This window comes from Balaenoptera borealis, assembly GCF_965194805.1.
Source record: "Balaenoptera borealis genome assembly, chromosome: 17".
Taxonomy (NCBI): Eukaryota; Metazoa; Chordata; class Mammalia; order Artiodactyla; family Balaenopteridae; genus Balaenoptera; species Balaenoptera borealis.
This window is the reverse complement of record NC_138876.1, coordinates 37,091,047-37,106,057: the sequence shown is the minus strand read 5'-3', so window position 1 is coordinate 37,106,057 and position 15,011 is coordinate 37,091,047. Positions and strand designations below refer to the sequence as shown.

Genomic DNA, 15,011 nt, shown 5'->3' with positions numbered 1-15,011 from the left:
TTATATTATATAAAAACTCATTGGTATAAAAAATGAGAATAATTAGTTGATTCCCAGTATAAAGAGGTTATCATGCTTAGAATTACAGCTTTTCAGTTCAATAAGTTCTATATGACCTAAGTTAAATATTGGTTTTTTTTTTTAAATGTGATCTTTGACTTTGCATTTAAGTTTGAAGAATATATCCATTTCACACGAATAAGGCTCACTGAATCATTAGCAAACATGAGCAGAATACTTTTTTTTTTTTTAAAGTAACATCTTTATTTTGGAATAGTTTTAGATTTACAGGAAAGTTGCACAGATGGTACAGAGAGTTCACATACACTCCTTACCCAGTTTTCCCTCTTATTAACATCTTACGCTATCACAGTTCTTTTGTCAAAACTAGGAAGCCAACATTGGTGCATTATTGTTAAATTCCAGACTTTAATTTCATAATGACCTTTTTCTGTAACATGATCCAAACTAGGATACTACATTGCATTTAGAAAAGGAGCTTTTAAAAATAAATCAAATTATCTAATTTTTGGATACGTAGAAATAATATGCTGTAAGTTTCAGGGGAGCAAGAGTATATATATATATTTTTTGTCAGCATCTGTATCAGTACTTGTTATCTAGCAGGCACTCAGTGAGTATTTGCACGATTGAATGAGTCTGTGACACATGCTGTGAGATGATGTACTTTGAAAGTAAAGCCCTTGAATCTGCCTCCCTCATAGAACTAAAAAAGTTTTGTTGAATCTCTGTGTTTCTTCACAGCTTTCTTTTTGATTACAAATAGGTAGAAATCTTATAAATTATTGAACTAAACCTGATTGAATATATTAGTGAATGTAAAATGAACTGATGTTAAAATATATGTAAATTTTTGGCAGAATATATGAGTCATTTTATGACTAGGGGACTGTTATAGCTACATAGCTTTCACCATTTTAAGCAATATTATTAACAAAAAGGAGTATTTATATTCTCTATATGAACTTATTAGACTAGCATATTCAACCTTTATACCATGGATAATCTGTTACAGCTGTTTTTGTTGCACCTGTTTTCCTGCTTCATAATTTAATTTCCCGAATCTTAAAATTGGCCTTGTTTCCACCAATTCATCATAGTAATGACAGTTTATTGCCATTTAATACTAATTTGACTTACTTAATATTCTTATATTGTTTCATAGCTCACTGAAATGCAAGCTGAGAGTAGTTATTACAGCCCTCAAAAAGTAAAATCTAAAGAAGTATTGTGTTGGGAACAAGAAGGAACTACAGTTGAGGTAATCCATCAACACTGAATATACTTTTAAAAATCTTTGTAATGGTCCTTAAGGTTAATATTTAATAAATACAGGTTTTCAAAATCATAAATAGTATATTTAAAAATGTATTTATAGCTTTATATTTCTATTTTAGTGATCAGTAGTATTAATTGAAATAATTATTCTTTAACAAAGATTTTACCATAATATGCAACATTAATTTATTCTTTCATTTTGTCATTTGACTTGTGTGTGCTCATATGTATGTGTGGATTAATGTTCTTGAAGTGCCAGTCATTGAGGATACAAAGGTTTGAGGATACAGAGACAAGTAAGATATTTCTTATTTTAATAGGATGTGTGATCTGAGGAGAATAAATTTGGAAAGGTCATAATCCTAAAGATGTTTCAACTAATTTAGAAATTCTACAAGGAAAGCTTGTAACATTTTTATTGAAATTCAGGTTCATAACATCTCCTTTCCTCTTATAGGCCCTTATGATGGGAGAGCCTTTCTTTGATTGCCAGATTGGTTTTGTAGGTTGCAGAGCCATGTGCCTTAAAGGAATTATGGGTGTTAAAGATTTTGAAGAGAGTATGAATAGAAGTGAAACCGTAAGTCAAAATCTCCCCTTTCCTCCATTTTTTTTTTTTTTTGGATAGAATGCAGGGATAATGAGGTGCTTATTGAAGTGTTTAACCATACCAAAAAATCTGTTAGACTACATATATCTTTGGCTTGAGAGGGGAACTTTACTGTTTTCCCCTGTAAGAAATTATAGAGCTCAGGGGAATTTAGAAAGTTGGTAGTACTTAACACCGACAGTAGTTCCAAATACTTTCCAATTCATAAATGTTTCTTCTTTCTTGTTTATGGCAGCTACTTGGAGTTCCTCTTTGGTTTGTTAAAATGTTCTTTGCCAAAATAGGCAGTGAAAATGGAGGCAGCATGCCTTGTCTTTTTACAGGACCTCAAGTTGTAGTGTGATTTCTATTGACTGCTGAATTGGTGTTATAAAACCAAGGTTTTATTTTCTTTAACTGTCTAATGATTTTTTCTCCTGTTCAAAAATTTTGCATTTATTTTCAGGAAGCCTGTTTTTTCATTTGTGGTGAAAATTTGAATATGAAAGGTTTGACATACCTCACAAATTCATTGTTTGATTACCGAAGCCCAGAAAATAATGGTACTCATGCAGAATTTATCTTGGATGCAGCTAATCATAAGGTCAGAGAATATATATTTGAGCCAAATTCTAGGTTGTGCTGGGGTGGACACTTTGTGTGAATACTTGTGATTGATGTTTCTTCTCCAGTAATATATTCTGAATGCTAGTTGTTTATTGAAACATCTAGCATATTTTTGTCCGCCTTCTATATCTAGAGAGGTTTGAGGAGTGCACAAAGATCTCTACTTTTATATAGCATGCAGCCACTGTTAGTTTATCCATTCCCTACTGTTAAAATAGTCATGGAGGAAACATGTAGAATTATTTCTTTTAATTTCAGTTACTTTTGAAGTGTGGGATTAATGAAAAGAAATGAAGAATTTCACATTTTACTATATGTAGTGTTTGAATTTTTCATGTAAGATTATATTAATGTACTTTTTTTTTTTTTTAATGTACTTTTTATGGAATAAATTTAAAAACTCAAAAGAAGTTCCTGAAGATTAGTATAATAGAATCAATAATTTACATTGATTGTACAGACTTACTTTTATAGTTGAAAGTAAAGAATTTAATTTTTATCTGCATAATTAACATACATTTAAAAATATTTTAGTATATTTTTAGTGTTTGAACTGTTTCACATAAGTGTACTGAAATATTAAGGATTAACTCTATTTGAGAGTATATATTAGACCGTTTTGTGATGGTGATAAAGGTCAAGACCGTACTGCCCTACTCCACTGTAGGTATTCATTAACCAGACATTATTGACAAAGTGGTCAAATTGTCTAGTAGAATTATAGATGTCCTTTTGTATGGTCCATAGTAGAGGTAACACTACGTTTTTTAGAAGCCAATTCTTTGTGTAACCTCTGTTCTTCTTTCTGTTTTGCTAATCCTATGAGTTGGTACACGTTCTCCATAAGGATATATGTCTGATTCTTGATCTATCAGGTTTTAAACTCAAAAGTCTGTTCTATACAATGTATGTTCTGTTTGCTTTGCTTTGTTGGCAGGAGACATACACTGAGATAGCTGGAATGCAAAGGTTCGGGGCTTTTTACATGGATTACCTGTATACAATGGAGAACACCAGTGGCAAAGGTACTGGTTTCTTTCCTTTATGTTTGCTTTTCCTTGAACAACAGAAACAAAGACTTCTTCAGAATCAATTGGTCCTTGACTGATTGTACTCTGTTACATCAGAGTTACCTTCTGTTACTTTGCGGAATGGTTTAATTTTAATGTCATGTTAGAATTTTCTTAGATTCTTAACATTTTTAGTCCTTTCTTTGTGCAGCTGATTGAAAAGATTTTTGTATAATCAACTAGAATTAGTTCTAATATTACCAAATATTAAAAATTTTGATACATCAAATTTCATATTAAGTTGTCAAAGAGCATAAACATTTCCTTTTCTGTATTAAATACATTTTGAAGGTTATATACATCTTTTTATTAAAAAAGGAGTTTGTTGTTTCAAACAGAAAAATAGAAATATATTCTTCTAGAAACTATGGACACAGTCTTTTATTATTTTATTATGTGTTTCATTTTAGTAATCAAACGATTTCAGAAATTTAACTATACTGTGTTGTGCTTATTATTCCAGCCTTTTTCATATTGAAAACTTAGTCAAAATAGGGTCACCATTTTTTGTTAATTTTTCATATTTTGATAAATTATTTCTTTGTTTCAGGGGATGAGTTAGATATTGTGAATGCAAAGGAGACCAAAGCATTTCTCAAGAAACCAATAGGTAGTGTTTATGCACTTAAATAAGTGATTCTAATATAGCATGTTAAGGACAGTAATGTAAACAGACAGCTAAAAGAGGTCCAGGTGAGAAGGGGACTACCTTTGTCTGTGGGGTTGAAGGCTTCACAGAGGAGTTGATTTTGAAGGATCGTTAAGTTTTGTTAGATGAAAACAGAAGGAAAGAACTGTAATTTTCTGCTTCCTCCTTTCATAATGGATTTCTAAATGTTGGTGTTCTCATTGGTCAAACCTGGATTCACTTCTTCCCCTAAACTCTTCCTGAAGTAATCTTATTCGTTTTCATGGATTTGAGTACCTTCTATATGTTGTTGATGTCCATATTTGTATTTTTAGTCCAAACTTATTCTTTCAGATCTAGAATTAAATATATCCAGTGCACACTTGACATTTTTACTTCTGTGTCTCACAAATATCTCAAAATTGAATATGTTGAAATTGAATTATTAAAACCCTCATGACCACCTACTACTTCTCCCCTATTTTCAGTGTTCTCTTACTGGAAGAATTTTCTACTGTCTTCTAGTTGCACAAGCTGGAAATCTGGGAATCATGACACACTTCTCCCCTAGCATCCAACCCATCAGCACATTTTGTCAAATTTTATCTCTAGAATCTATCTAGAATCTGTCTTTTCTTAAGCTTCACCGTTAATGCTCTCATCCAATCTGTTACCATCTCTAGATTCTAATAGCTTTTTTACTGGCTATCTCCTTCCACTCTTGCCCTCCTATAATCTATACTGCAATCAGACTGGTTTAATTCTGTGCTTAAAATCTTCACTGCCTTCACATTGCTTTATTTAAAAATAAAATTCAAATAGTTGATCAGATTTTGCTGTTCAGTTATTTGGTGGATAATGATAACCACCAAGGAACATAGAGACACAAAAGGAAGATTTTTGGAGGAAAAGGTGTGTTTTGAGATACCCGTGGACATTGGTGGAGATGCTCAGGAGTCAATTGTATGTGTTAGGTTTCCTCCACTACAGCATTCGTATGAAACCTTTGGTAATCCGAAATGGTGTAAAGTGAAGAAGCAGTTACCTTAGGACAGATCTTGTTAACGGATGTGCAAAATAAATTGAGAAAAGCGCGTATGCTCAAAGACACAGTTCAAAGCTGTGGTGGCTTGATACTGAGATTCTGAGTATAGTTCCTGGGGAAGGAGTTTGCTGGTGCCACTCTAGACGCTGGGGGTTTGTGCTGCCTCTGTAATGCTTCGCTGCAAAACAAGTGGTGAATGCTATTTTCACCTTTTTTTGTAAAAGTGGAAATTCTTTTCAGATTTATTTTGGTTAGGGAAACTGATCTTTTGTAAAAGTGAAATGGCCTAAAGCTAACTTTCGAAAAACAAGGGATACCTGTATATGAAAGTACAATTCAGAAGTCTCTGTTCTAAGAACTTTGCAAATTTTTATTGTGTTGTAGTTACCAAATGTAAGCTGGTAGGTTTCCTCTTGTTTAGTATGATGTCTTACACATGTGCTGTGAATTTGGTATTTTGTGAGGTGGAGTATGAAGTAGTCTGCCTATCAAGTAAAGGAAACCTCTCACTGAAAATTTTATTTGTATATATTTGTTTCTAAAGTTTTTAAAAGATTGAAACATGATTTATATTTGCTAGGGTGCTTATATATTTTCTGCCTGAGACGCTGGTAGTTTGCTACTTTTTGCATTTTTCACATATTCCATTCCTGTGAATAGTGTGCATTGTATAGATATCTTAGTCTTTAACTTTTTTAAAACAAAATGTTAGATCATAACATACAAACAGAAAAGTTCTATACATTTATGTACAGAATAGCAAAGAAATAGAAACACCTGTGTATTCCCCACACAAGCCAAGAAACAGGACAGTGTCAACATTGCTGGCCTCCTGTGTGTTCCTTTTCCATCACAGTCTTCTCCCTCCCTCACTGGAAGAAACTGCTCTTCTTAGGTTTGTGGTAATCATTTTCTTGCTTTTGGTTTACTGCTTACACAGATACTTTCTCAGCTGTGCAAGCAGATAGTTTTTTTTGGTAAATAATAAGATTCCACTGTTAATTTAACTTGTGAATGTCACATGTACATTAAAAATGTGTTCATTCATTCACCCAATAATCTGTTCACTTGTTCTTTGCCTGCTTTTTGGTAGCTGCTTTCATATGTGTGTTTCTCACTGTGAATCTATATTCACAGATAATATAGTGATGGTGATAATGGCTAATATTTATTGAATGGTTTTAAATGGAAGGCGCTCTTCTGAGTGTTCTACACGTAGTAGCTAATTTAATCTTCATAATAACCCTATAAGTAGATAACAATATCCCCATTTTCCTTATGAGGAAACAGCCAGTCCTATACAGGTTTTGTAACTTGGCCAAGATCACACACCTATTATGTGGGATTTGAACCCAGCTAGTTTAAACTCTACAGCTTGCATTCGTAACTACCGTGTTCAGATTTTCTTCTTTCTTGGATTACTTGGAACAAGAAATTTGTGGAATTTTCAGTATTTATAAACCTAAGAAAAGTATTTTGAATTCTCAAAAGAGGTTAATTTTGAATTCTTCAAAGAAATATTTTATCTAAAATTCTTGGTTTGTTGTGATGACATTTATTTGTTTCTGTAGTCCAAATTATCAAAAAGTGCCCTAAATTTTGTCTTAGGTATCTAAATGCATATTAAACTAATAATTTTACAAAGTTTGTAGTGGATTCTGAAATTTTGAAAGCGGATTTGATTGGTGTGCTTTAAGTAAGTTCATGATAGTATTTACTTAATGTAAAAAACTAGTAAATGCAGTAAGAAAAAGAACTTGTATTATTTATTTTTGTTGTGGTAAATGATGTAGTAGTACTTTACCCACATTATAAAATGACATATAAAGAAAAATTCGGTTAATAAGTTTCTTGTGCTGCTGCTTGATATTAATAAGCATTCTGATAATTATTTCATTTTTGTTATGCTACTTGAAAGCACTCACTGTTTTAGAAACTAAATTATTTCTTATTAATATAACTTTAAATATTATTGTAAGTTTTAGTCTTTTTTTATTTAAGAAGTTATTGCAAATGTTTTTATGGACTTAAAGTAGATAGCTGAACATTTAATCTACAACAGGAATATTTTAGAGACATAGAGATAAAATTGAAACTAGTTATTGGATTGAGGAAAAGGATGAGAGAGAGGCATCATGGTTCGTTGCCCTTTTGAATCCAGATGTCTTGGGAGAGTGTTGGTGTTAATTTAGGGGAATGTTGGAGTAGAAGCATTTGTGTTTCCTAAATTATTCTATTTAAGGATTAATTTTCTAGTTCCTGGGTTAGAGCTACTTTTTTTCTTTAAAAGATGGGTTTTATACAGAGACTCAGACTCATAAGGTATAAGTTAAATACAAGCAAACTTTAATGAGAACCAGTGGGGAAAGAAAGCAGGTGAATTTCTAGTAAAAGAAGACACATAGGGATATATAGTTCTCACGAATGAAAGTAGAGTTCCTTGTGCACTGACAGCACAGATGGTTGGTGGAGTTGTTTTGGTAGCTTGCAGATTCCTCTTCACATAGGGAGAAGAATTATCTTTTATTAATAGGTATAAAGGTATGGGCAGATGTAGGCAGTACAGGTTCTTTTGCCTCTGGCTGTCCTGGAGAGACTGGCAAGTCCTTCATTTTAGTTAGGCTAACTTGATATTGTCTTGACTCTTAATAAGAATAGCCAAACATTCAGGCGGCTGGAGTGACCAAACATATTGAGGGTGGGCACAAGTAAATACCTTGCTGAAAAGAAATAGCTAAAAGCCAGTCACAGTTCTACATTTTAGATAAGCTACTGGCATTATAAGCAAGTTGCATTATCTGAAAAAAAGAATAGAAGCCTCTAGACTTCTATTGTTTTAGAGACAATCTGATGTCTAAAAGAAGGGTCTTCTTGTAAATTGACATTTTTTAAAGAAGCCTAATAGCCTCTACAGGACTTGAAGCAGGATATTTTCCTTGTTTTTGAATATTTTGATTTGCAACCAGAGTCCTTCTGGTTATCTTCAAGCTACCTCATCCTAACAGGTAACTCTAGAAATGTCTGGTTTAGCTATGGAAAGTAGTATTTTTTTATGTTAATGGTATGCTATTTATACCTAATTTATAATGTGACTCTTATTTATGTGTATCATAAAATATGTTTAAGATTAACTTTGTATGTTTTATTTGTGACATTTAAGTCTGCGTGTAGTCATCTTGTTAAGAATATATGAGGACTTCCCTGGTGGCTCAGTGGTTAAGAATCTGCCTGCCAATGCAGGGGACACAGGTTCGAGCCCTGGTCCGGGAAGATCCCACATGCCACAGAGCAACTAAGCCCGTGCGCCACAACTGAGCCTGTGCTCTAGAGCCTGCGAGCGGCAACTGCTGAGCCCATGTGCCACAACTACTGAAGCCTGTGCGCCTAGAATCTGTGTTCCACAACAAGAGAAGCAACCGCAATGAGAAGCCCGCGCACTGCAACGAGGAGTAGCCCCCACTCACCGCAACTAGAGAAAGCCTGCGCGCAGCAGAGAAGACCCAACGCAGCCAAAAATAAATAAATAAATTAAAAAAATGTTTTTTTAAAGAAAAGAATATATGAATAATAAATTTAATTATTTTTTTGTCTCTGGTACTGGGACTAGAGATTGAACTGAACTCCTTTGTTTGAAATGAAGGAAATGTATTTTTGAAAGAGTTACTAAAAGGTGTAGATATAGGATTTTTGTGTTTAACTGGGCCTTCCTAGATTCTAAAGGTAGTAAATGCTGGAAAGTTTTACTTCCCTATTTTTGTTTGAATAAACATAAGACTTAAGAAGTAAAATTTACTGTATGTTATCACTTAAAATAGTGAATTTATATATTAAAACCAAATCTCTAAGGTGTGGACAGGTTAGATAAGGAGAAATACCTGTAGGTAGAGCTAAGATTTTCTTTAGAAGACAGCCTTGGTTCCTCTTCGACATATGGGCAGATAAGGGATTGGGGAAATTGGATTCCACCCTGTGGAGCATGGCCTTAATGATTTTACTCTGGAAAAAGTTCAAAGCGGGTAATACCTGTTGTTTACTTCCATGGTCATTAGAAAACTCACGAGGCGCCTTTGAACATGTAGTTTTAAGCAATCAATTTTTCCATGTAACTTCTAAGATAAAATAGTAGTAAAATGCAACTTCTTCGAGAGTCTCCTTTCCCAGTCAACCTAATAGTATTGTGTATAGAATTATTGGGTATAGGCCAATTAGATTTTAGAGAATAATTTTTTAAGAATGACCATTTCAATTTTATAGCACATCTTATAACATTAAATAGATAACAGGAATAATTGTTTTTTAAATCATCTGTTTTTTGTTGATAATATCCTCTCATCTACATAAAGAAAAATATAGATCAGCAGGGTTCTGTGTATCCAGTTGATGTAGAATTGGTTTTAAGGCATTAAGCTCTAAGCTAAAAAGATAAGAGAAATATTAAAATATATATTTGGTGTATCTGATTGATGCTTACCTGTTAATATAATTTTGGCTTCTTGTAGGTTCTGCAAATCAACAAGACTTTTCTTCAGGGAAAAGTGAAGATTTGGGAACACTTCAGGAAAAGTCTACCAAAAGCCTTGTTATAGGTCCTCTTGATTTTCGCTTGGATAGCAGTGCAGTACATAGAATTTTAAAAATGATTGTTTGTGCCTTGGAACACGAATATGAACCATATAGTAGACTAAAACCAGGTTTGTTTTTGGCTTAATTTTGAATCTCTTGCCAGTTGATTTGAATGACTGTATAATCCAATTTGTTGTATTTTGCTAACTTAACGTTTTTAGTATGTTTTGCCTATCTGATTGTCATATATTTACTTGTTAATTTAAAGAGTAAACTTACATGTGGAAGTTATGGGAGAGGTTGGTATTCGAAAATTATTTGCATAAGTATGTGCTTTTTTTGCCAGCATTTGTCAGTATTGTATTGTCACCTTTTTGATACTCTTTCCCTTGTATACTCCTGAAATATGACCATTTTTCCACTTTAGTGGATTCTAAGGAGGAGACATGAAGAAGATGGGTTTTAAGCATATGAATTTAACATTCAAGAAAACTTAGGTCCTACTGGTAAAAAAAATTTTCTATGTGACTGATATTTTCTGCACGGTACAAAGATATGGTTATCACAGTTTCATAAAACACAAATTTCCTTTTCATGCAATGAAGCACTCTAGAGCAGGACATAAGAGTATAATGAGGGAGTATAGAATAATAAAGACCTCAGCCTGTGGCATCAGGCTGAGTTCTGACCCCCACTTCTTACTGACCTTAGGAAGTAATCAACATCACTGATTTTTCCATTTCTCTATCTCTATGAGTTTAATTATTGCGATAGAGTTGGTTAAATTGTCTCCCCAGTATCCATTCTCCTCTTATAGTAATAGAAATTTCTGTGGTAGAAATTTTCATGATAGAAATAAAGACTTCACTTCCCAAATGCAGTCATATGACTAGGTTCTGGTTACTGGATGGGAGCAAAACTTCATGTGAATTTTTGCGACAGGACTTTAAAAGGAAAAGAGTGTGCCTTCCTTTTTTTCTTTTTCCCTTCCTTCTTGCTGGAAAGCAATTATAATGGCAGGGCTGGACCTGCTAGCTTCAACTCTGAGATGAAAACTGCATGCTGAGGATGACAGAACAATAAGATAGAGAGCGCAAGTCTTCAGTAGTGTGGTGGCACCATGGATCCTCTAGACTCAGATTGTTGAGTGAAAGAGAAATAAGCATTGTTTTTGTTGACACTTATGTTATTTTCTTTTGTCACAGCAAATTTACTGTTGTCCTAAATGATACGCTTATAGGACCTACTTCCAAAGACTAATGCATGTAAAATCACGTAACATAGTGCCATAAGTGCTTGATATGTTCATGCATTCATTTCTTACACCTTGCTTGAATGCCTGCTCCATTGCCAGGTACTCTGATAAGTGCTAGGATAGTATGTACAGAATGGCTAGAACAGAAAACTGTGACAACACCAAATGCTGGGGAGGACATGAAGAAACTGGATCACTGATTCATTGCTGGTGGAAATATAAAATGGTACAGCCACTTCTAAAAACATTTTGGCAGTTTTTAAAAAAACTTAACATGCAGCTGCCATATAGCCCAGCAACTGCATTCCTGGGCATTTATCCCAGAGAAATGAGAACTAATGTTCACACAAAAAACAGTATATAATTAATTTTTCTCATGTTAAAACCCAAGCTGGTAGGTACTCCAAGGGACTAGGGTGACTCTGTTTCATGATGTGGTCTTAGACCCAGAATTCCTTTTATCTTGTTTTTCCACCATCCTCTGAGGTATACTTCATCTACATGGTCAATGTTGGCTTACCATTACAGTGTCTAATTTTAAGCAACAGGAAGGGGGAACAAGAGAAAATGGTAGGCATGTAGTTTCACTTAATGACATGGCTCTGTCATCTTATTGACCCAAACTTAGTAACATGTCCTTGCACCCAGCAGCCAGGGAGGCTGGAAAATGTATTCTCTAGACAGAGTCCATATACCTCACTTAAAATTCAGAGAGTTTTATTGCTAAAAGGAAGAAGAAAAGACTGCAATTAGCAATCTCTTCCACAGTGGAATTACGCCACACACACACACACACACACACACACACACACGTTTATAGAAAATGAATATTTATTTGAAGCAGTTTATCATTTCAGAAATATTTATGATCTCTATAAAGAAACTGCTGCTAACTGACTTTGTACAGGCAGTTCTCTGAGTAGTTAGCAGTTCCCCTCCACTTTTTTTTTTTAAACTTCGTTATTGAAGTGTAAGATACATACTGGAAAGCACACAAAACTAAGGGTATGGCTTTGCGAATTTTGTAAACTTAACCACATCTATGTGACTAACTGTTCAGGAAATGGAACCTTACCAGCACTCCAGTATTCTCCTTCTTGCCCTCTTTTGGTTATTACTCTGAACCCCAAGGGTAACCACTCTCCTTACTTCTAACATCCTAGATTTAGTTTGGCATATTTTAGAATTCATGTAAATGTAATCACACAGTATATACTCTTTTGCCTGTGGCTTTAGCTTACATTATGTTTGTGGGATTCATTCTCATTTCTTTTTAGTATCCCATTTTGTGAATATACCATAACTTATTTATCCATTTTACTGTTGATGAGTATTTGGTTAGTTTCTAGTTTTTGGTTATTATGGTAGTGATGCTACCAACATTTTAGTACATACCTTTTGATTAACATATATACTCATTTCTGTTGGGAATTTAAGGGTGGAATCACTTAGGTAAAACGATCATATATGTTCACCTTTAGTAAATATCTCCAAACTGTTTTCAATTTGGTTGAATCACTTTACACGCCTACCAGCAGTGTAGGAGAGTTTTAGTTGCCCTTGATCAGGGGGTTGGCAAATTATGACTTATTACCTCTTTTTGTACAGCTTATGAGTTGATAATGGGTTTTGCATTTTAAATAGTTGGAAAAAATACAAAAAAGATTGATATTTTGTGACACATGAAAACTATGTGAAAATTAATTTTCAGTTTTCATAGGTAAAGTTTTATTGGAACATATAGTCTTGCTCATTCAGTTATGTTTTGTCTGTGACTGCTTTTGTACTACAGTTGCAGAATTGAGTAATTGGGACAAACTGTATGACCCACAAAGCCTAAAGTATTTTTTTTAAAATTAATTAATTAATTTTTGGCTGCATTGGGTCTTCATTGCTGTGCTTGGGCTTTCTCTAGTTGTGGTGAGCGGGGGCTACTGTTCGTTGTGGTGCACGGGCTTCTCATTGCGGTGGCTTTTCTTGCAGAGCATGGGCTCTAGGTGCATGGGCTTCAGTAGTTGTGGCTCGCGGGCTCTAGAGTGCAGGCTCAGTAGTTGTGGGCCATGGGCTTAGTTGCTCCACGGCATGTGGGATCTTCCCGGATCAGGGCTCGAACCTGTATCCCCTGCATTGGCAGGCGGATTCCTAACCACTGCGCCACCAGGGAAGTCTCCCCTAAAGTATTTTCTATATGGCTCTTTATAGAAAAAGTTTGCTGATACATATTTGCCAACTTTTAGTATTCTTAGTCTTTTTCATTTTAGCTTTTCCAGTGGATGTGTAGTGCTACCACATCGTGACATTATTTGCAGTTATCTGATACCTAACGATGTTAACTTGCTCTTGAAATAACTTTTGACCATTTGGATATATTATCTTTTGCTTGTTCAAGGCTTTTTGCCCATTTTTCCATTGAATTATTTGTTTATTTTTGATTTTTAGGTAGTTTTTAATTTTTAATATGCTGTGGGTACAAGTCCTTTGTGCATATACCTATGTCTATCTATGTGTCTGTCTATGGCAAATATTTTCTCCTAGTCTGTGGCTTGAATTTACATTATCTCAGTGGTGTTTTTATGAAAGGAAGCTGTTATTCTTTTAATGACAGAGATTAAAAATTTCTTTAAAATATTTAAGAAATATTTAAAAATATAAAACAAAATTTTACATAGCAAAGACATACATTTCTAGAGTAATTTATTCTTGTTAAAGGCAACACTTTTACGGCTGCTTCATTGTTGAAAAAAAGAATTTGACCTTAAAATTTGGAGAACTAATTAATTTTTTAGTTAATTAAGAAAATTATTTAAAAATAAATTTTCATTGAATTTTTATTATTTCATTTTAGATATTAAGGGTGAAAGTGAAACAGTGCTGAATCCTGAAGAAGTGGCATCTTTGGAGGAATATATTCCTACTCGACATACAAGTGTTACTCTCCTCAAATGTACCTTCACAATTTTCATGGCTGAATTCAACTTGCTGGATCATTTGCTGCCTGTCATTATGGGAGAAAAGGTATATTTTGTCATTCACTACTTGTTTTCTCATACATGTATATTTATTGGTCCTGTGATATTGTAAGAGGAAGTTGATTAAATAATAGAATATCTGTCTATATATAATAGTTATCCATGGTGAAGTTAAAGCAATGTAGCTACGATTATTAATTCTTAGAAAATAATTTATCTATATTATATAAATAAATAAATAGATTAAAAAAATAACCTCAAGCTAAGGCTCTATAAAGAAATGTTGAAGAGCATTTGCCTCGATGTCAGACCATGTACAAGCTCTGACACCTTAGGACACTGCTTTATATCTCTAAGCCTTGTTTTCGTTTTCTGAAAAACAAAAGAAAATTATATTTTTCATGTAGGCTGACAGAGTCAGCCAGTAAAGAAGCAACAAGCCCAGATAGATTCAGATAGTTTATTACTTACATAGACAGCAAAAGTAAATCAGTAATGGTGTTGGCTTGCCTTGTCCCTTTCAGGACAACCCTGAATCTAGAGCGCCAAATGACCTGCAGCACACATGGTAGGATACCTTGTTGACAAGGACTCAGTTCCACACTGCAGCTAAGCATTTATATAGCCTACAGCTGTACTCTGAGAGAGTAGATGGAAAGCCCCGTGAATGAGGGATGCTGATGAGAAAATTTCCCCATAGCAGCATTTCTCAAGATGAGAAGTCGACTGAGAAATGGTCTTTCACCAGTTCTGCACAAGACCACCTATTTTCCCCTGTTCTGATAATATCATAGGGTGCTCCACCAAGGCTTAGGTCTTGTGTGTTTTAGCCTTGCCTTGTGGGCTACATGGATTTTAAGATTGTCTGGGTGCTGGCATAGAGCAGTTCCCCCAAAGTACCTAGCTCCTAGAATGATTTTGAATATTCAGTGAAATAATGCATGTAAACCATTTTGCACATATTAG

General features: G+C 34.1%; 1 protein-coding gene across 17 annotated transcripts in view; it reads left to right on the top strand.

The window, feature by feature from the left end:
• VPS13B (vacuolar protein sorting 13 homolog B) overlaps nucleotides 1–15,011 on the top strand; it is a 765,850-nt gene that overhangs the window by 82,305 nt on the left and 668,534 nt on the right. For all 17 annotated transcript variants that reach the window (XR_014236520.1, XM_082364176.1, XM_082364168.1 and 14 more), the window contains 6 exons: nucleotides 1,187–1,282; nucleotides 1,757–1,879; nucleotides 2,355–2,492; nucleotides 3,453–3,540; nucleotides 9,758–9,949; nucleotides 13,922–14,091. Coding sequence is in view for 16 of the 17 variants with exons in the window: in XM_082364176.1 (XP_082220302.1) it covers nucleotides 1,187–1,282; nucleotides 1,757–1,879; nucleotides 2,355–2,492; nucleotides 3,453–3,540; nucleotides 9,758–9,949; nucleotides 13,922–14,091 (807 nt within the window). In the remaining variant the exon portion in view is untranslated. The remainder of the gene's footprint in view (nucleotides 1–1,186; nucleotides 1,283–1,756; nucleotides 1,880–2,354; nucleotides 2,493–3,452; nucleotides 3,541–9,757; nucleotides 9,950–13,921; nucleotides 14,092–15,011) is intronic.